Source organism: Ursus americanus, chromosome 1 (assembly GCF_024610735.1).
Source record: "Ursus americanus isolate L20-20 chromosome 1, mUrsAme1.1.p, whole genome shotgun sequence".
NCBI classification, from domain to species: Eukaryota; Metazoa; Chordata; class Mammalia; order Carnivora; family Ursidae; genus Ursus; species Ursus americanus.
Genome location: NC_142127.1, coordinates 71,900,428 through 71,923,930, shown reverse-complemented (window position 1 = coordinate 71,923,930; position 23,503 = coordinate 71,900,428). Strand labels below are relative to the sequence as shown.

Sequence of the window (23,503 nt, the reverse complement as noted above, 5' to 3'; positions counted from 1 at the left end):
ATTATGTTAGTCACCATACAGTGGGTTTTGTTTCTGTCTCTATCACCTGCTTTTTATCATAAGGAGTTTAGATACCTGCATTCTACTATTCCTTTTACTGTGCAGGTTAAGTATAATGGAGGGTAAAGAAATTTTTTTCAGGTAATTGTAATACCATTGGAAACCTACCTTAAAATGAGCTCATGAACTTCCCCAAGTGTCCAGTTTGAAATCCAAGGAGAAATTTCATCATATTTGGTCCATGGAAATAACATACCCTTTAAGATATTTTTAATATAATATTATATTTCATTATTTTCATTATGTTTTCTCTTTTCAATGAATTCACAATAAAGGAAAACAATAAAAGTGTTGTTTCATATCTTTACTTTCAGTAATGTGCAACATGAACATAATAGTGTTAAGAAGTCAGAAATAACTTAACACGGTAGCTATAGAAGATGCTTATATTTGCAAAATGTCAACAATTATCTTCCCTAGGTTCCCCCAAAACTGGCATATTTGTTAATCAAATTAAATAAGAAGCTTTTCAAAATAAAAGCAATGTTTTAAATAAATATATTTTCATAACCATAGAACATTAAGTTCTTCTGGAGGTAACAAACATATTACACTCAAGTCCTTTATGAAGATATTAGGGTAAAAATTATGTGGATGCAATTATAAATGTACCCTAATTGGTATGCTGCTTTTGTGTGTGTTTTTGTTCATGTATTAAAATTATATCATATTTGTAATCAGTTAGTTCTTAAATCATCACAATGATGTTATCTGACCCACAGAATTTGTATCAGCTCAACATGATAATGTGGTATTGTTTGAACAATGTCTTTAAATTTAAATTTAGTACAATAAATTATATTTAATTAAAGACAAGACCTCCTAGCTGCTCATGTCCATTATAGAAATTGAAGGCTAGATACCCAGTTTGGAAGAATGAGACCTTCCAACAAATGTCAACCTTGAAATTTTATAACTGAAAATAATGTCACATCAAAATCCTAATTACAACAGAGCTCTCACTGTGTTTCAGAGTTCCTCATAGGTGGGTATAAATTAATTTATGATCAGCTTTGCCATTGAAATCATATGTTTATTAAACAACTACCAAAACTTTCTAAAACTTGATTTTATTTAATAAATAGTTTAAAGAGTTTCTAGCTGAAGAAATGATTTTGCTGACCGTAGAAATTCTGAACACTCATTTATCTTTTATTCACTTTTATTTCTACTGTGATTCTTAGGAATTTTTCTAATCTATATTTTATCTATCAAAACAGCTATGCATTGGTAAATTTGACTTCCTCTGATAATACCCTAGGTTAAGTTCTCTAAATCAAATGACAAAGTAAAGTAGACACAGTAACCGGTTATAGTAAGTGCTCTTTAGAATTTCAGATTAACAAATTTGTCCCAAAATGATAAAGTAATAACTTACTAAATGAATAATGCAACATAGAATAGATTTTCATAGGATCTCAATCTCTCTTTCTCACTCTCTCTGTATCTCTCTCTGTCACTTTCTGGTTCTTTCTTTTTTTTCTTTCCTTCTCTCTCTCTCTCTCACTCACACACACATACACACACGTTCCCACCCACATCCATACATGGGTATGTACACACATCTCAAAATTCCAAACACTCCTACTAAAGGTTTTAACTTAGATAAATTAACTACATTAAAATACTGACATTGTGAAAATATCTGTCTATGTCCAACACCCCATAGAGGGCATCTTTTTGTGAACTTCTAAAAAGCTTAAAGAAAGAAAACCAGAAAGAAAAACCAGAGTCCTCAAGGGGAAGGATGGGTGAGTGTGTCGGTACTGCTCAGGGTCACAGCCTCCCATTCTCCTCGCCACTCTCCTTCTCCTCTATGGCTTCCAGGCTGCGTTTGCTCTTGGCTTCTGCACCACTGCTGGGTGCTTTGCTAAGTCCACAGGACAAGCATGCCAGCTGGACCTGCTTCATGTTTTCTACAGCTTCATTCTTGGCATTCTTCAACAGATCTCCTTGGCCCTACAAACAAGGAGAAAGTTAGGGACCAGGCGTATTCTGAGTGACATCACTCTATACTATTAGTGCTACTGCTCAGTGAGGAAATGGACCCAGACCCTCAGAGCTCACTTTTTCAGGGATTATCTCCAGGCTCTTTTCTAGCACTGTTCAGGGTCTTCGCTCTTTAAGCCAAGGACCTCAGCCTGAGGCTTCCCAATCAGCTCTGTGGTTGCCAGTAGCCTCTTGAGATTCCTTCAGTAAGGAACAATCTCAGGGGGGGCCCTCCTCTGCATTACTGAGGACGGTGCCCCCATCCCTCAGCACAGTCTGAGACTTTGCACACTGCTGCAACTCCTGTCCCACCCAGGCCCAGCATTCCTAGGCTTGGGAGCAAACAAGCAAAGGAGCTCTTCTTTAAAGAAATGAAAATTCAATCAGCCCCTCAGTGTACAAGACCTTACAAAGCAAAACATCTTCTGTAAAGTAAATCACACACCATTACGCTCAGTAAGCTAAGTTTTTATAAATTGGGTTAACCTGGCAATCTGCCTTGTAATAAATTTTTAGTTATCCACATTCCTTCTGTCTTTTCCATCACCCTAAAGACAATGCTCCCATCTGGCTGATGGAGAAAAAATGGCTCCAGAGGCTCAGCATGTCAATCAAAACAAAAAGCAAATGAGGATCACGGCAGATCATCGGCTCTCAGGAACATCAGTGCTCAAGAAGGACTTTTTTCCTTATCTTTATTTCTTATTTTACTTCTTCATTACTAATGATCAAGTGTATAAGCTGATGCTGGCCCAGGCACCCGAAGGACCAAGTGTGGGAAAGCCGGGACCTATTCCCATGCGGCACAAAAGAGGAGGTGGTCCTTCCTCCCCCCCGCCCATTCTCACTGCAGTGGTTAGGTGACCCCGAACTGCAGACGGCAGGGAGGGAGGATGTGGAATTTACACTGATCACTGGAGAGTTCCTCCACAAAGCACAGACTCAGCAAAAGGATAAGTCCGAACTGCCCCATGATACACTGTTTAATTTGACAAGTGTGTCCGAGGAAACTTGTGTTAAAAAATGCCTTAGCATATTCCATTCCTCAAAATCTACACAAGCACTTGCCAATCCCACTATGTAATAATATAGTGAAATCCTTCTAATAACAGATTTTAACTAAATGGGATGTACAAAGATGGCTTTGCCTAGTATTTTTGTTAAAGTGGACTTACCCCAATCACTTCAGTCACAGAAAGGGATTTTATAAGTGGACTTGGAAGTTTTATAGTCTAGCCTTCCCGTGAGGAGAAAAGAGGCAGGGCCTGATGACGTTTAGTGACTGACCCAAGGTCAGGGAAATGACTGAGCCGGGACTAAAGTCTGGGTCTTGGACCTCGGTCCCGTGTCCTATTTCCCACACCACGTTTATAACTTAGACTAAGACTAAAGACTAGAAAATGAACACTCTGTCAGATAGAGATGGATTTTCTAAAGGAAAAATATTCACTATGGCAACAGAATTTGGGGAGTCAGTTCTCAGCAGTGCAGACGTAATGAGTCCCCTCTGAACACTGAAAAGCAAAGTCACATCACTCTGAAACATGCAATTCTTAAATAATAATACATACAAAGTGCTTACTCTGTATAGGCACTCTTTTTTGTGCTTTACATATGTTCATTCATTTAGTTGTCACAGCAACCTTATGAAGACAGGAACTTTTCTTATTCTTGGTTTATTGATGGAAAAAACCCTGAGGCCCAGAGCGGTCCCCTTTGCCAGAGTCATGCAGCTGCTACATGTAGAGCTGGGGTTTAGATAAAGTCCAGCAGTTATGGCTCCAGAGTCTGCAGTCGTAACGACTACATGACATGGCATCTCTTCAAGGAAAACCGTGCACTCTCTCCAAAGCACATTACAGCCTCCTATTCATTGCTACCCATGAAAACAGCACAGATATAAAGAAAATCATTGTTCATGTGGCACAGTCTGACAGAACTTAGAGGTGGTATCTAGAGAGTCAGGAGATCAGGTGCACCAAGGACACGCCGGCAGGGACAAAAGTCAGGCTATCTTAATTTTGGTCTTAGCTCCAACAATTTCTCCCTGGGCCACTTGCTCTTAGTAAACATGAAAATAACCTTCTGCCTTCCTGACGGTGTTAAAGATTAAAGAAAAAATGTTGAAGAGTTGTTTGTAATCTAGGCAATCACACGTAAACTATGCTATAAGGTGATGCGAAAAGCAGGTATCACAGTCTACTACTATAATGAATATCTTGGTACTGTACATATGTTAATATATGAATTATACTCATCTGTTTAAAATGCAGCTGCAAGAGTCTATTTTACAGAGATAGGTATATTACCACTGGCTTTACAAATTGAAAGATTCCTTTAAAAACCAAACTGTATTAATAAAAAGATCAGATCCACACTCATTTTCAGTGTTACTTTTAAGAGATCGCTTTCCTTTTAGTTTTGAAAGTTTCATTAAGCATTTTTAAATTGCAACAAAAGCAAAATTGGCATCTTCCCTAATTGCAAGAGAAGAGTGAAACATGCCAAAACATCAAGTTTGATGCCACTAATGCATAATGCTCTCCCTTCCCTTGTTCTGCAGCAGGTTATGAAACCTATCTAATTAATCAGCCAGAATGTCGTCTCCTCAGTTCTGAGAGGTGGCATCCATGCCTGCCTGCCAGACTGTGCCAGTTCTGGTACACAGAAGTCACTCTCTCCAGAAAACAATGGCCAATTGGAGAAAACAGTTTGTGCCAGTGCACGAAAACACAACTACATCATCTCCTGATAACCAGGAGACAACACGATCTGGCTGAACGACACAGGCAGAAAAGAAATAGAAAGAAAAACTCAGTTGTTAACTTAATAGAAAACAAAATGAAAGACTAATTCTACGTGTGAATTTTTACATTTTACACCGAAACATTTATGTAAAAAAAATTTCCTGTTCTTTAAAGAAGGAAGAATAAAGGTCATCTTTCTATTCTGTGGCTCAAGGAAACCACTCCTTGAGTCCTCCCTCTTAGGATTTCAAAACCAGGAAGGACTCATACCAGGCAAAACTGTAAAAAGAGTGAAGTTTATTGTTAACAACCCCTATCCTGGCATTCCTTTCGAGTGCTTTATCCCATTTTATCTGCAGCAATTTCCCCTGTTCAACGAGCATCTGTCTCTCTCCTCTGTTACACTCCCCTCTCAAACTCCTAACAAGCCAGCTTATATGGAATCTCCTCTGTCAAACATCTTTGTCCTATGTATCATTTCCTACAAGGTGTATTAGGTATTCAGATCAGCTAATCAACTTAAAGGGATTAGTGTGCTGTGTGTATTTAATAAGTATTGTAACAGGCGTTTCCAAAGAAATATGCTCCAAAAGTCTCCTCAAGTAGATGTCTTGGTAGAGAAGAATGAGAGGAGAGAATTTCACTTGGTGTTATATAAATCAAAACACTTCTTGGATACTAAAATATCTCTGGGATTGTTATGGCCTAGAATGTAAAATTAATGTACAACACGATCATTGAACACTCAACTTGAAAGAAACGTCAAGCTGCTGCCAATGTTTTGATATTCTAGCAATCTCAATTTGTAGTTTCCTACCTCTGATGTTAGGGATGCTTCAGGAAAAGAAAGAAAGAAAGAAAGAAGAAAGAAAGAAAGAAAGAAAGAAAGAAAGAAAGAAAGAAAGAAAGAAAGAAAGAAAGAAAGAAAGAAAGAAAGAAAAAAGAGGACTACTTTAACCCAAAGAAAAGCAAACATAATAGAGGGCATTTCAGGCAGACTGATGGTAATGGGACAACAGGACTATCAAAAGTCTCAAGGGCAATGGCCACCAATTCAGCCTCCACAATTATTTGGCTTCCAAAATTAAGAGCCCATGGAAATACCACTTTATTTAAAGAATAACTCATGGCATCATGGAAAACCATAGAGAGATCACTATAGAGATTTTGAATCACAACTTAGTGATGATTAATGAATTTTTAAAAAAGAGATTAAGCAGTCATAACCAAATCCTTACAACTGCATTAGATTGCAATTAAAACACATTATCTAGAAATCAAGAAATATCTGATGCAACTTAAACTGTAAATGGGCTTGTTGTACAATGCCACAAGTTTTATTACTACTAATAAACTTATTACTGACAGTAAAATATTACCACAACCCTACACAGAAGCTAACATATATTGAACACTTAATATACTAAGTATAAGCAAATTTGCACAGATTATCTCATTATATCATAACTATAAAAAACTGGAATTCTAAATGGAAGAAATTTATTAGTTACATATTTGGAAGTTATCTGTTAGGAATATATTTTATTGTCTGTCAAAAGACATTCAGGACTTTTATTATTCCTTTTCTACTAAGAAAGGCAGCTCCCTCCCTACCCAACACTGTTCAAAAATAATTTGGACTATAGTCTGGCAGAATAACCTACAAAGACACCATGATTCCTTCACACCCATTTTTCCCATGAACTGCACTATCCCTTGTGTTATTAGTACATAAAAGAGCAGGAGAACATCATGACTAGTGTCCTTGTCACATGTGAAGGAAATGCGTGGGTTGTCTCAGAGCACACCACAAATATTTAAAGAAGCTAATTGAGACTCTGGGAATGGATACACCCTCACATATACACATCTACACACATAAACAAATGTAGCTCTGTCTCCAGGCAGACTTGTGTGGGTATTTTTCAGCACATACTCAATGGCAGACTGATTCCCCTGGTATTCTGTCAGGTGAGAGTCCACCCCTACAGCTAGTGTCAATAGCAATGAACAGCACAGACAGCATGGTGGAATTAGCAGCTCTTTATTTGTTCCAGCTGCCATTTGTTGGACAAAACCATGTGATAGTGGGTTGTGCCCTACGACCATCTTACTAGTTCAAAACCCATGCTTTTTGGGAATCTCTGTATTATCTGAAGAAGCTAAATGTTTTGCTCCAAAGGGGTAGAAATAACTTCTACAATGCTCATTTGAGAAAATGAAATAGCAGATCAAAAATGTGATGATGTCATAACAGATGTACTTCTCTTGATGTGACATTTCTAGAATATTGGGTAAAGATCTGCAAAGATGGCCTGGAATTCTTGCTCTCCAGAACAAAAGCCTAGCCATGTAGGGAATGGAAACAAGATGCTAACAAGAGTTATTGGGCACAAAAGTATAGTTACCAGGAGATTATGGACAAAATAACTTAATTGCAAAAAAAAAAAGAAGTTTCCATTATATTTAATTATCAATAGTCAGATTTATTATTTATCAATACCTTGGCAACCAAATATTCCAACTGCATTCTACTCATCAGTTAAAAAATGAATTTCAACTCTGAATTCTCAAGAAATATGCAAGAATAATCGTAGATGGTTTTGGTCTAAGAGCATTGGATTAAAGGAGCCAATGTTATGGAGCCACATGTTCCTCTTCGTCTAAAACTCTGAACTCAAAACAAGTTAACACTGTTTTCAAATCTTTATTACATAATGCAATCAAATTATTTTATTTTTAAAGGAACAGAAAGGTGGACATGTTCACCTGACCCATTGTATTTTATAATTTTATATAAAGGTCAGCTTTTTAAATCAGTTTCATGGCTGATTTATTTTAGTATTGTTCATAAACACCAATTAACCAAATGTTTCTGAAGACCGTGGAAACAGAACATAAATAAATCCTTTTAATACCTGAGAATCTAATTCTGAAGGAAGATTAGTTTATAAAATGTAGAATATATTTCAAAGAAATGTTAAGAATAATTTAATACCAAAGAGAAGACAACATTGCAAAATAAAGCAGAATGACATGTTTAATAAACACAACTACACAAAAGGCTATAAAAAATTTGAAGCTAGAATCTGTTGAAATTCAACATAATGAAAATTATATTTGAAAGTTAAATTTGAAAACGTATGTTTTAAGACCTGACAAATAAAACCTTTTTCCACATTTCTTTCTCAAATAACATCTTGCATTGTTACAATCTCTTTCTCATCAGGAAATCTTGACTAACTTGAATGTTGAAGGAATAAAGAGCCCTATTTACTTCAAAATGGTAACTAACTGTGTCTTATGCAGAAAGCCCTTGCACTGACCCTGTTTTGTTTTTTTTTTAAGATTTTATTTATTTATTTGACAGAGAGAGACAGCCAGCGAGAGAGGGAACACAAGCAGGGGGAGTGGGAGAGGAAGAAGCAGGCTCCTAGCAGAGGAGCCTGATGTGGGACTGGATCCCAGGATGCTGGGATCACGCCCTGAGCCGAAGGCAGACGCTTAACGACTGCACCACCCAGGCGCCCCTGACCCTGTTTTTTAAAAATAGTTTTTAATATAGAAGAAACCATCTTTGTGTTGTTCAGTATATATATAAATGAAGTCGTTTAGCATTATTTAAACACTACTCACTAATAATTATAATTACATCATAGAAATAGAATGAAAGATAAAAATTATGATCATCTCAACATTGACAAAATTCAACGTCCTTTCATGATAAAAACTCTCAACAAACAGTATAGAAGGAATGCACCTCAACATAATTCAGGTCACATATGACAAGACCACAAGTAACAACATAGTCAATGGTGAAAGGTTGAAAGCTTTTCCTCTAATATCAGGAACAAGACAAGGGTGCCTACTCCCCCTATTTCTATTCAACAGAGTACTGCAAATCTTAGCCAGAGCGGTTAGGTGGAAGAAGGAAGGAGAGAAAGGAAAGGAAAGGAAAGGAAAGGAAAGGAAAGGAAAGGAAAGGAAAGGAAAGAGAAAGAAAGAAAGAAAGAAAGAAAGAAAGAAAGAAAGAAAGAAAGAAAGAGAAAGAGGAAGGAGGGAGGGAGGGAAGAAGGAAGAGAGAGGAAGGAAGGAATAAAGGGAGGAAGGGAGAGGGACAGAGGGGGAAAGAGGGAGGGAGGAAGGAAAGAGGGAAGGAAGGAAGGAAGGAAGGAAGGAAGGAAGGAAGGAAGGAAGGAAGGAAGGAAGAAAGAAAGGGTATTCAAATCAGAAAGGGAGTAGTAAAATTGTCTCTGATTACAGATGACCTAATCTTATATATGGAAGGCACTAAAGACTACACCAAACGACTGTTAGAACTAGTAAATGAATTCAGTAAAGTTGCAGGATACAAAATTGACACGCAAAAATCAGTTGTGTTTATCAGTTCACAATAAACGATCAAAAAAAGAAATAAAGAAAAAAATCCAATATCAATTTACAATCCAATCCAATCCAATTACAATATCATCAAAAACAACAAAATACTTAAATTTAACCAAGAACATGAAAGATCTGCATACTGAAAGCTACAAGAAACTGATAAAAGAAATTGAAGAAGACACAATGAATGGAAAGATATCTCATATTTATGGATCAGAAGAATTAATATTATAATATCCATGCTACCCAATGTCATCTATAGATTCAGTGCAATCCCTATCAAAATTCAAATAGTGTTTTTCATAGAAAGAGAAAAGCAATTCTGAAATTCATGTGGAACCACAAAAGACTGCAAATAGCCAAAGCAATCTGAAAAAGAAGCTGGAGGCATCACATGTCCTGATTTTAAACTATACTACAAAACTACAGTAGCTGAAATAGTGTAGCATAAAAAGCACAAGCAACAAAAGCCAAATAAACAAGTGAGACTACGTCAAACTAAAAAGCTTCTTCACAGCAAATGAAACAATCAACAAGATGAAAAGGCAACATATTGAATGGGAGAAAATATTTGCAAATCATATATCTGATAAGAGGTTAATATCCAAAATACATAAGGAACTCAATATATATACATTAGATATAACAACTCAAAATATTAAACAACTCAATAACAAAAAATAAATAATCCAATTAAAAATGGCAAAAGGCCTGAATAAACATTTTTCCTAACAAGACATACAAATGGCCAACAGGTATATGAAAAGGTGCTCAACATCATTAATCATCAGGGAAATGCAAATCAAAACCACAGCAAGATATCAAAACCACCTTATACCTGTTAGAATGACTATTATTGAAAAGACAAGAGATAACCAGCACTGGCAAGGATGTAGAGTAGAGGAAAGGGCACTCTGTGCCGGAAATGTAAATTGGTGCAGTCACTATGGAAAACAGTATGGAGAGTCTTCAAAAATACTAAAAATAGAACTACTATACAATCCAGCAATTCCACTTCTGGGTGTATATCCAAAGGAAATGAAATCAGGATCTTGAAGAGATATTCGCACGACCACGTGCATTACAGCATTATTTACAACAGCCAAGACATGGAAACAATTTCAGTGTCCATCAAACGAATAGATGAATGTATATACATACATATCTATAGCCATCTCCTTTAATATATATCTCTCTCTCTTTAAAATGTCTATATAATATATGTAGCATCTAATAACATTTAAAAAGATGTTATTTATATAATGCAATATTATTCAGCCATGAGAAAGAAGGTAAACAACATGGATGCATTTCGAGGGCGTGATACTAAATGAAAAAAGTCAGACAGAGAAAGACAAGTACTAGGTGATCTCTTTTATGTGTAATCTAAAAAAAATACAATTCATAGAAACAAAAGTAGTTTTATGATTGCCAGGGGCAAGGGATAGGGAAAATGGGTGAAGGTGGTCAAATGGTACAAACTTCCAGTTACAAGATGAGTAAGTTCTGGAAATGTAATGTACAGCATGGTGACTACAGTTAATAATAATATAGTTGCTAAGAAAGTAGACCTTAAAAGTTCTCACTACAAAAAGAAAAAGATAATTATGAGGTGATGAGTGTGTTAACTATATGTATATATATTATATATTACCATAATAAGTTAATTAATATACTCATCACCTCATATAATTATTTTTCTTATATATATAATCCTTAAGCTTACACATTATATATTAATTATATCTCTATAAAACTGAAAAATAATAACAATAATATTAATAACAATCCAGTAGCAACAGTGCTGACAACAGATAGCACTAGTGATGGGTCACAGCACATACATCAATAAAACCTATGACACTGAGATACACTTGTTGAACAGAGCTTAAAAAGAAGTATTGGGGCACCTGGCTGGCTCAGTCAGTGAAGCAGGCAACTCTTGATCTCAGGGCTGTAAGTTTGAGCCCCACATTGGGTGTACAGATTACTTAAAAATAAAATCTTTAAGGGGCGCCTGGGTAGCTCAGTTGGTTAGGCATCTGCATTTGGCTCGGGTCATGATCCCAGGCTGCTGGAATGGAGCTCCATGTCTGTATCAGGCTCCCTGCTCAGTGGGGAGTCTGCTTCTCCCTCTACCCCTCCCCCATTCATCCTTTCTCTCTTGCTCTCTCCCTCTCTCAAATAAATCAAATCTTTTAAATAAATAAATTTTTAAAAAATCTTTTTTAAAAAGTGTAGAATTTAATATCTCAAATCCCTATGTGTTGTCCTGTTGTTCTGAGCTACATATGTATGAATCAAGACACACCCACGGCCTTCCTTTGATTTAGGAACAATGGTGGTTTCCTTTAGTTATCAATAAGGACTTGGGTCTTCATTTTTGTTTTATTCATCTATCTGTTCATCAAGCAAATATTTACTAAATATATTCCACATACCAGACTTTGCATTTAACCTGTGCTTCTCAACCCTATCAAAACTGAGGCCCTTTATTTTTTCTTTTGAAATATTTTATTTATTTATTTAAGGGATGGAGAGATAGCAAGAGAAAGAGCAGGGGGTGGGGAGAGGGAGAAGCAGACTCCCCACTGAGCAGAGAGCCTGAATGGGGGGGCTTGATCCCAGGACTCTGGGATCACGACCTGAGCCAAAGGCAGACGCTTAACCAACTGAGCCACTCAGGCACCCCAAAACCAAAGTCTGTTCAAGCAAATATTTTGTAAGGCTCTCTTTATTATCCTAAAATGAAAGTCAGAAATAATATAAGCTGGTTTATAGATATAAAAATTAAGTAAACATAGTATCCTAACTATACTATTAATGAGAAATAAAAGAATGGTCATTTAAAACAAAATAATATGTATTGCGATATGTAAATGCCCAGGGAGGCACACAAGAAACCATAATGAAAGAGGCAGATGCCTGTATTTACTCAATATGAATTCATTTAACTCCAAAAGAGAAATAAAGAGATCAGGTGTCATTCCACACACACAAAGAATACAGCAAAATGACAATGCAGATGTACCAGCTAGACACTCGTATAAAAACAAAGAATGGCAACAGACCAGACTTATTTATATATAATAAACGAAGAAAGGAAATAACCTTAATTAAGGTAGGGATAGCATGCCAAGACAAGTACAGACTCTCACCAGGGAGAAGAAGTGTGATAATCCCACAAGTGAGGAAATAAATACTATCCATACACCCCACCAAAGTCGCCAAGTCTTCACCGTGTCTCAAAGGATATTTTTCTTGTCATCGATAGTATCAGCTTCTACTCCACAGGACACTGTCAGATGCCCATCGTGGATTGTGAAAAATAACAAAGTATCAAATTAAAACAGTCTCTTACTTCCCAGTTTGTTCCAATATCCCTTACTGTATAGCAATCATACAATCAAGTAGACAGAATGCCCAGAGTGAATAAATTATTCAATTATTTAAAAACAATATCTTTATTCATGTCGACATGCCTCTCGGTAACTAATGTTTCCTCATGTATGGGGCCTTTCACATAACTTCTTGTAAAATAAATTAATTAATATCATTTACTAAAGTACTCCAGTTTGGATTTTAGATGCTTTAGTAAAGCAGGACTTAAAGTCTTGCAGGACGCAGGCAACGGTTCATTATGTTTCTCTGTCCTGCACCGTGCCTGATATCCAGCATTGCTGGCCGCAGCCACTAAATGTCCCCCAAGAATTCTTCCATCACCTCCACGATTTTGCAAAGTGCCCTGTAGAGGGCAGTACTGTACTCATTAAGAACTAAAGGGCCAGACTCAGGGTAAGATGGTGAGCACAGATGCCCTTCCTGCCCACATAGAACAGAGGTCTAGTCAGGGATACGAGCATTAACCAAAAAACCACAAAAATAAAACTATGTCTCATCACAAGTTGTGCCATGTGCTTAAAGGAAAGGAATGTGATGTGGTGAGAACATGTAGTCTATAGGGGATCAGGCAAGTCTCCTGTTTAAGTGACAAATAAGCAACAATTTGGAAGACAGAGAAGCATCTTCATCTCTTTTTTGGCATCTTATAATCAGTGAAATATGATATAAGGATCTTGTGATGCTTGCCTTGAGTCCTCAATCCTCCTACAGTCTTACTGATAAAGATATACATAGTACAGGAGAATGCTCTGGAAGGATACTGCCTTTATGGCATAGCACAAAATAGCCAAATGCAACCCATTTTTCCTTATATTTTACTGACTTAGAATTTATTTTGTTTCCTTTTTTTAAAATATTTTACTTATTTATTTGAGAGAGAGAGAGAAAGAGAAAGCATGAGCAGGGGGAAGGGCAGAGGGAAAGGCCGAGGGAGAGGCACACTCCCAGGACTTTGAGATCCCAGGACCCTGAGATCATGGACTGAGCTGAAGGCAGAAGCTTAAGTAACTGAGCCACCCAGGCGCCCCTATTTTGTTTCCTTTAAATTTATACTGAAGAAAAAACAATGAAAGTGGAGAATACTCAGTAAAGTATCACTTGGTGACAGTATCTTTTTGTTCTGCTAAGAAAGAGTTCTTAGCAATTATTTCACACTTTTGAGATATTTGAAGATCAGCTATAATTTTTTTCAACTTTATGGGTGAAAAAACGGACTCAAGAAAGCTAAGTAAATATATTGCCCAGGTTCACTCAGGAAAGAAATGTGAAGGAAATAACTAATACTGCCTGCTCTGCAGACCAACAGACGCTTTTTCTTCACTGTGTTATTTTTCTTCACATTTAGGAGAATTACAGATACGCTGCACATGTCATCTAATAGATCTTAGCGATGGAGCGAAGACCAAAACAGCTAAGCCCTATCTGGTTTAAAGAAGAAAAACTCCTTTGATAAAACCCCATGAATGTCCCATACAGAAATACTTCCCTTTGCGCTGATACCTTGACGTCCAATTTTTGCCTTGAAAGTGGGTACAGAGTTTAAAAGAATCTATTAATTTTGATCTGAGCCCAATTTTCAGAAAAGTGAAATACAAAAGCAATGGTAGAAGATTCACGAGTAGGAGAAGTGTGGGGAAGATGACTGGTTTTCATTTTAAAGATACCATAAGCCTTGGGGCTCCTGGGTGGCTCAGTCGGTTAAGCATCTACTTTCGGCTCAGGTCATGATCCCAGGGTCCTAGGATTGAGCCCCATGTTGGGCTCCCTGCTCAGCAGGGAGTCTGCTTTTCCCTCTCCCTCTGCCACTCCCCCTGCTTGTGCTCTCTCCCTCTTTCTGTCAAATAAACAAATAAATTCTTTTTTAAAAAAAAATCATAATAGATTAGATCCAAAAAAGAAGATTGTAGAAGAATCAAATTCATTACAGGCACCTGCTGAACATTTTCAAGGATGCCATTAATGTGAAGACTTATTAGTTCTCAGATCCCTGGGATACTGATTCTCCTTGCAGTACCCATAGGCTCCTAAAAACCTCCCACGTAAGTTGGCTGCCCAAGATGGCAGCACGCACAAACTGGGAGTAGAGCCAGAACTCCAGAAGTGATGAAAGAATACATCTGATTCTAAGGATTCCATATTTCACTCATATAATAACAATTTGGCCTAGAGGCTTTGAATTGTAACCATATTGCTATTCTGTAGGTCAATGTATAATGTGACCTCCACTGTCAGACTACCTAGATTCAAATCCTGGGCTCCACCACTTATTAACTTTTTGACCTTGAGCAAGGTCACTTGGTGCCTCAGTTTCCTCGTCCATAAAATGGCTCTAATAATTATACTCATCTCTGGGCTCATTGCAAGATTAAGAGAGATAATACATGTGAATTATTTAGAATAATATGTGGCAAACTCTAATGATTGTTAGCTATTATAAGTATTCTATAAACAGAAGAACTTAAAAGTTTCAGTAAATACAATATTTTGCTATCGATAATGACAATATTATAGATGTCTACTGTACTCTACCTTACAAAATGAGAGGGGAAAAAAACCACTTTGAAACTTAAAAAAGGCAAGTTGGCAAAATAGAGGGAATAAACAGTTACTGAGAATAAAATTCAGGACTGATAACCTGTGAAAAACCCCATAATGATTAAAATTAAAAGAGTAGTAATTCCACTAATGGGGGACTTTTCCTTGGGAAACCCCAGAATGTCTCCTCCTCTCCCCTGCAAATGCTTATTTTCTTGTTTGTAAAGAAAGGGGTAACAACATTGCTCAGTGTAAAACACCAAAGCATTCATTTCTCACTATTGGAATAAAAAATGTTCAACAGACATTTTACTTAAGGCAGATGAGAAAGTAAAAATGAACTGAAATCATCTGTCACCAAAAGAAATTAATGACAAACATTATCTTTTGTGACAGACCCATTATATTTCTGAAGCTACCATAAGATAGGTTCCTGCAAGGGTGCTCTGGTGAAGAAGCCATCTGTCTGCTTTGGGCAAATGATTGTGAGCTAATCCACTTACAAAAAATGTCAACAAAATTGCTTCAACACCAGTGAGCTGAATAATAGAAACCCCTGAGCTAAACTTCAAAAATATGACTCAAGAGCAGAAAACTTCATGAATGTAGGTTTGTGATGACCCTAGTATCCTGAGAATCCTCTTGCAGTCATTTTGACAAAAGAACCGTTCAGTAAAACAGTAAGAACCCACTGCCTGTTGATTCCCCTGCTCTCTGCTCTTTCCTTCCCATTATTGTGATCATTTGCCTCTGTGTTAACAAATCTAATAAGAGAGGACAGGAGATTAGTATCAACCTTTAGCAAGGTGACAAAGATAATTAATTGCATTTCAAATGAAATTTCAGTAATGGATGGTCATCAGCACAAAAAAACAAATACTGTTTAAAAGTTCCGGTATCTCAAATTAACTTTCGCTGGATATTAAATGACCCTGAAATCTGAATTCATACCGTCGTGAGTGCCCTAAGCCAAACACAGAAGGAGCTTCTACAGAAACCTCTACTTAGCTGGCTCATACTATTTCCATTTTAAAAGATCATTTATAGCAACTTGAAAGATGTAGGACGCTCCCAACCCCAGAGCAGACGAAGACTAGAGAAAGCGTTCCTAGTACTAGAAGAATACTCTTCAAATGCATTGTTTGCCTGGCATTTGCTTGGTACCATTTCACTGTAAGAAATTACTGATTACTTGCTTATATCATTGGCTATTTCATCTATCCAAAGGGTAAATCTGCAAAAAATGCCAGAATAAGAGTGTCGACGTAATAACAACAGGCTGCAGAGTCAATGATCACAAAGCAGATCAGCTGCTTAACCGCCTCCACAGTGCGGAGAATTTCAGCAAGCAAGTGGGATTTTGTGACATCTGGTCTTGGGCTGCACAACTCTAGGGGCACCGTTCACAAGGCCTTCTATGTGCGTGGCATTCCCTGCAGCCCAATGACAGCCATACCGCATCTGGTCTAGACGTGTCCTTTTACCAAGGACATCTTTATTCTCTGCAAAATCATTACACTTTTAAATAGGCTGAAACTGTCCCCTTTAGGAGTGTTTGGCGGTGTGTGCAGGATAGCCCACCCTGCAGCTCTGTAGGCACCCAATTACGCTGGCATGACTTCTAAGTTATGTCAGCTGCAGTGGCCAAAAAGCTATCAGCAAGAAACTGTTAAAGGGCAACCTCCCTGCACTCTCCACACAATGGGTCATTTTTTAATTAATGAAGGTAAGGCAGCTATCAGATGAAATGGCTATTTCTTATTAACAGTTAAATCAAGGAATGGCCAGCTTGGCTCCCTCCACAATGACTGTTTGGAGATTTGGTCAGTAATGAGGTATTCATTGTTGGTGCCTCATATTCAGCAGGGCATTTGGTTTAAACACCAGATTACTATTACACCAAGAAAATGTCCAGACCTATTTTCCCCAATCTGAGACACACTCAAGATCAGATCTCAAACTCAAGCCATCCACGGCACCAAACTATCAGCAACATATTTTGCTCCAACATGTTATTTTAAGAATTATGCTACACAAAAGTAGAAATAATAGTATCTATATTGGGGCGCCTGGGTGGCTCGGTCGGTTAAGCGTCTGCCTTCCGCTCAGGTCATGATCCCGGGGTCCTGGGGTTGAGCCCCGTGCCCAGCTTCCTGATCAGTCTGCTTTAACCTCTCCCTCTGCCCCTCCCCCTGCTTGTGCTCTCTGGCTCTCTCTACCTCTCTGTCAAATAAACAAACAAAATCTTCAAAAAAAAAATAGTATCTATACTTACCAACTGTTCATATTATGTCATTTTGATTTAATCAGTTTACCTATTCCAACTATCTATATATATTTCACCCTAAATATCTCAGTAGGCATATCATGAACCACACACTTATTATTACTCCAATGAAATTAGCACTCATTCAGCAATCTCATCTGATGTGCAGTGCATATTAAATTCTCCCAAATGTCCCAAAATATCTTTAATAGCTTTTTAAAACCCAGAATCCAATCAAGGATTATTATTAGCACCTCTGAAAATAATGATCCAGCTATGTGAGGTTAGAGGGAAAGCCCAAGTAGCAGAGCACACAGAGACACTCAACAGCAAGTTCACAGCCGTGGGTACTGCTTCGCTGAAAGACATACATGTCCACAGCGTCACCCTGTCCACCTTCTGGAAGATGCACCATTAAATCATCACATACACCTGTCAAAACATTTCTTCCAAATGTCAGATACCATCACTCTTACATTCTTGTTTTTAAATCCACTTTATAAATATATATGCCTAGAAAAACTCATCATACATTCACCAGACCCATTCAGTGTTACGAGTGCTATGCTGACACCTCCCTAAGTGCTCGTTCTATCCAGGCCTCAGATTTCTTCCCACATAACTGTGGAAATCAAACTATCAGAAACTAGTGGGAGAGAACAGGCAATTCCAATATTTCAGTGGCTGATATTTCTTAGGCCTTTGATACGCAGACCAAAAACACACACGTTTTCGGACCAACTTTAAATGATGACTGTATAGAAAATCCGGAACAAATCTTGTGTGATCCTGTCCATGTGCATAGACCCTTGCTAAAGAAACTCGCCCCAGGCTGACCTTGAGGTAGGATGGCCCTACTCTGTACTATCAGAGCCCTCCTCTCTGGCCACAGCTGGTTGGACTGAGCACTCACACATAGCCCAAGAGTGGCCAATTAGTAGCTGGCCAGTGACCTGTGAGCTAGCCTGACTCCAGGCAGCAATGATGGCAATTAGTGAAAGCAATCAGATTAACTCTCTCAGAAGGTGACCTGGGAAATTCAAAGAGCCTCAGTCAGAAAGAGGTGCTTGAAAATATTCAGAGGAAAACAGGAAAGGGGAGGGAGCTGAGCCTTTCCAAGGCCACAGCCCTAGAGTGAAAATCCACAGTTCTTGCTCCTGAGACAGGAAAAAAGCCCCTGGGCCCCTAGAACCTGCTTGGATTGCACTGGTCTTCCAGCCCAAATTTCTATGAGGCTGCCCATTCTGTGGCTTCTCTTCTTCTCAGGAGATGTGTTTCCTGCCTTATCATATACATGCTTCTCACCTGATGAAGCCTGAATCGATCCCAGTTCCCTGTAACTCAGGTTAAAAAAAAAAATTACCTTAAATGAGAAATGACAGGCCCGTTACAATTTTAACCACACCATTTGATTGGTTGATAATCAAGACAAAATAGAATTTAAGCCATGCTTTTGTCCCAGCTAAAGCTTTCTAAGCTTCTCATAGAGAAAGCCAGAATCAGTCACAAGGGTAGAAAGGACAGGGATTGTGGCTGATGCCTACAGTGGAAAGAATGATGAACAAATTAGGAATTGGCTGGGTGACCTTGGAAATATCACTGCTAACTCCTGTGGGCTACCGTTTCCTTTTCTATTAAAGAAGGGGGTTGGATGAAATGTTCTTTGAGCTCACCTTATATACTGAAAATCTGTCATTTATTAATTAGGGCTCAGATTAAATTTGCTGTGCTAAAATTCATCATTTAATTATTTTAAGTGGGACTGTCTAGTGGGAAGGAGGCGATTAAAATGTTCTGATAGAGTAAGAGCAGGGTACTGTGGAAAACCCATGGCAGAGATGCCAAACCCTGTCGAGGATGGAGGGGCTGGAGAAGGGGCGGTGTCAGAAAAGGTGTCCTGAAGACTGGGTACCTGAGCTAACAGCTGAAGCACAGATAAAGTGCACCCCCCCATAGTACGTAAACAACAGAGTGGGGTCTCCCACTCCATAGACACTCTTTTGAAGCAGAAGGGACACTTCCTGTAACTGCTAGGCATGGAGCACAGCAGGTGCCCAGCAGGTGTCACTGAGAACTGGAAAAAGTTCAAGTGTGGCTGGAGGAGCCCATGGAAGAGGAAGGCAATGACAGATGAAGCTGGAGAGGAAAGAGATCATAAAGAGCTCCATAGCGGTTGTTAGGAAGGTTGCAGGAGGCACCATGGGAAACCTTGGAAGGGCTTTAAGCATGCAGAGTGGCCATGACCAGACTTATGTTTAGAAAGGTCACCTTAGCTGCTGTGCTGCAGAGGGGGGTAAGGATATGGGAAAAGAGAGACTTTTCACTAACTCAGGTGATAAATGAAGAGACTAAGCTATGAGAATGGAGATTGTACAGGGAGATATTTCAACAATACTTGGTAATTGCTTAAAGCGAGGTGAAGGCTTAGGAAAAAGATCAGGAATAACTCCCAGGGTGCTTGCATGGATAACTCCAAATTGTGCTTCATTCTTTCATTCATCATTCATTCACTCAAGTAGAGATACCAGTGGTGTCACTGACAGCAGGTGACAGACGTGCATGGAGATGAACATAGTCTGAGACGCGCTGACCTCCCTGTGGTGGAGAGACCTCCCCAGTGCCTGATGCCTGGAGGGCAACTGGGAGGGAAGGGTGGCAAATCAAGGCCATCTAGAGATAAGGAGAGACCCATGGACCAAAGGTACACATTTTGGATTTGACAACAGAGTGAGGGTAATGAAAACCATTTGCATGGACACTGTGACTTGGGGGGGGGGGGGGGGAGAGAATGAAGTGAGAAGAGAGCCTAGGCTAGAACCCTAAGGAACACCAGCATTTAGCAGGTGAGCAGAGGAAGGGTAACCTGCAAAAACCGCCGGGAAGAAAGAGCCAGAGATGTAAGAGGAAGATCAGGAGAGTACAGTGTTCCAGAATTCAAGGGAAGCAGTGATGCAAGAAGGAGGAGGGACCAGCCATGCAGAATGTTCCCAAGTGGTCAAGGAAAATAAAGCTAAAAACTGTCCACAAGTTTTCGTGACAAGAAGGTGACTGGCGACCTTGGTGAGAATGATTTAATGGAGTGTCAGAGGAGAAGACAGATTAAAGTTGGCTAAGGACTGTGTGGGAGGTAAGGAAGTGGATTCGGCAAGTGTAAACAACCTTGTTAAGAAGTTTGGCTGTGTAGGCGAAGAGAGATAGGAAGTAGAGTAGCTGGAGGGGAGCTGAAAGTCTTTCATAAAAGCCATTTTATATGTATAAACACAGATAGGCTGAGCAATGCATGTGAAAGGAAAATGACAAAATATGAAATGGAATTACTAAATGCCTTTACTTCTTGGATTAATTGTTCTTCTAACTTGATTTTCATAGTATTCTAAAATTCTTTCTCCTTATTTTAGAGACCTTTTATTGGTATGAAGTGGGAAAGTTATTCATCAATTAAAAATGTAAAGCATATTAGCTTAAACATATAAATAAATCTATTTAAATTTAAAAGTAAAAAAGCAGGGATTTCATAGTGTATGCATTTATGGCTACCTCTAGAAAATGAAGAATTCTCACATTGTCCACCAGGTGGCTCCCCTGTTTTGGGCTTAGGGAGGGAGTTCCTGTCTGTCCACAAAAAGCTTGTGCTCCAATGGTTAGAAATGGCCTTCTAAAACCATTTGGTTAATTCCACGGCCTCCATGCAAATTTGCACCTCAGTCATTCTAACTGTCCCTCAAAGACATTCTGAAAACTTACAAAGTCATCAAAAAACATTAATTCATCACCAACTTGTATAAGGAAGCAATTACACTAGAAGCGAACACAACGTTCATAGTAGAAAATGATTTTCACAGAAGAAAAATATCTTAGTGAAATTTGAACTGATCACGCTTCCTCAAAGGCAAAAAAAAAAAAAGTCTAGCCACTTGCTTTTACAATTTGGTGAAAGGAGAAAAAATTATAACCCTAAAGCGTACAATAAAGTTTATTTTATATAATAAAAAATAAATACGTTAACATATCAATGCCTCTTACATGTATAAGGCAGTATCCTTATACTTGCTGTTTGGAAAATGTTAATATATACAACTCAATCTAATATGACCTAAAGCTCTCAGGTTCAAGTAATCTGTTGATAGTTATAAGACATAAAGATCTTTCCTCTACTTGACAGGGGTTATTAGCATGATTCAGCACGAGGAAAATGTTACCATTATGTATTTATGAATATTCGAAGTATATGAGTTGAAGAGCAATCAAGAGTCTACCCCATAGATATTTCCCTTAGCCCTTCTCCCATCCTGCTGTGCCTGAAATGCCCACCAGAAATAAAAGAGGAAAGGGCAAAAGTCAGTTTTACAACTATGAGTGCACAAAGGGACTATGAATACACAGACACACACACACTCACCATAATAGCACTTAAAACCAGTTTCCTCCACTTGCCAACCTCCTCAGGAAACCGTCTATCATTTTTTAACTTGCTAACAGTGCAGAATGAATGTTAACACCTCAGGTTTGGGACTCAACTGGAAATGAGAGAGGGGTCAAGGAAGAGATGGCTCCCTTCATGCAGCCCCTTGGGAAATCCTCATGGCTGGGGAAGCAGATCATTTTACTACCACTTTTTTCCATCTTTCCTCATTTTCTGAGAAACTTCAAGAAAAAAAAAAACACACATCCAAACAATTAGCCACTAAACAAAATCACCTGGGAAGTCCGGAAAGACCACAGGATGTTTGGAGAACTGCAGAGGGATTGCCATGGCTGGAGCACAGGGCTAAGTGAAAACTAATACAAGAAGGATGAAAGCACCTCATTAAGGGACGTGACCTATGTAACAAGATAGCAACCTCACTAGAGACAGATTAAAGGAACTGCATACACCTAGGCAGGATTTTATAACTTTGTTACCCTAAACACTTGAGAAGCTATATCCCTCTGAGGAAAATACTTGTGTGTCCATATTTGTTTATTTCATATGGCCCCATTTGTTATGCTGCTTAAGTAAAAATTCATAGAATGTCTATTCAGAACTAACACTGAGGCATTCTAACCAAGCACTAGCAGGATCCCATGGGCCACAATTCCCTATTCTGTAACTTTCCGTATTTACATGTTGGAGCAACCAGGCTGACACCTGCCAGGAGATGTTTCAGTACTAGAGAGGAATCAATGGATCCTGGCAGCCAGCTCAGCTGCCTTCAAAGGGTGACCTTTAGGTGTGGCAGCAAAAGCACATCCCCCACCATGATATATTATTTGTTCTAATCCTCAGCTTCAGGTCACATATTTTAATAAAGTCTTCCACTAACGTCAACTTCAAGGAGATTAAGCCAGCACCACTGATTTTCTTCCTCTCTGCCCACACACGATTCTCTCCTCTTTCCTCTTGTACTTGGAGAAACGGACACTCACTGTACGGACGCTGAGATGAATCCCCCCAGCAGTGGAGAGTCCAAGTGCTCTTCATATCTATACCCCACAGGATGTTTATTTTCTACAGTCATGGTGTTTGTTTGGTTGTTTGTTTTTTTTAATAAAAAGAAAAATATAAAAAACCCCTAGTCACTATGGACAAATTTCTCATAAATACAAAGATGAACACTCAAAGAATACAAAACCTCAATATTCACGATACAAAGGGGAGAGGAGATCTGCCTGTAGTTTTTTTTTTTTCCATAGATTATATCAACAAGAAAAAAGCCAAAAATCATATGATCCTCTCAATACATACAGAAAAAGCATCTGACAAAATACGGCGTCCTTTCCTGATTAAAACACTTCTGAGTGTAGGGATAGAGGGTACATTCCTCAATCTCATAAAAACCATCTATGAAAAGCCTACAGCAAATATCATTCTCAATGGGGAAAAGCTGGAAGCCTTTCCCTTAAGATCAGGAACACGACAAGGATGCCCACTCTTGCCATTATTATTCAACATAGTACTAGAAGTCCTTGCAACAGCAATCAGACAACGAAAAGGGATAAAAGGTATCCAAATTGGCAAAGAAGAAGTCAAACTGTCTCTCTTCACAGATGACATGATACTCTATATGGAAAACCCAAAAGAATTCACTCCCAAACTACTAGAAGTTATAGAGCAATTCAGTAATGTGGCGGGATACAATGC

The 23,503-nt window shown here is 38.5% G+C and overlaps 1 protein-coding gene across 14 annotated transcripts in view; it reads right to left on the bottom strand.

Annotated features, from left to right (window-relative positions):
* Nucleotides 1-349: 349 nt before the first annotated feature.
* The window catches only part of PLCL1 (phospholipase C like 1 (inactive)), a 335,124-nt gene continuing 311,970 nt past the window's right edge, over nt 350-23,503 (bottom strand). For all 14 annotated transcript variants that reach the window (XM_087862374.1, XM_087862349.1, XM_087862372.1 and 11 more), the window contains one exon: nt 350-2,019. In XM_087862374.1, coding sequence (XP_087718500.1) covers nt 1,837-2,019 — 183 coding nt within the window. In that variant the 3' untranslated portion in view covers nt 350-1,836. The remainder of the gene's footprint in view (nt 2,020-23,503) is intronic.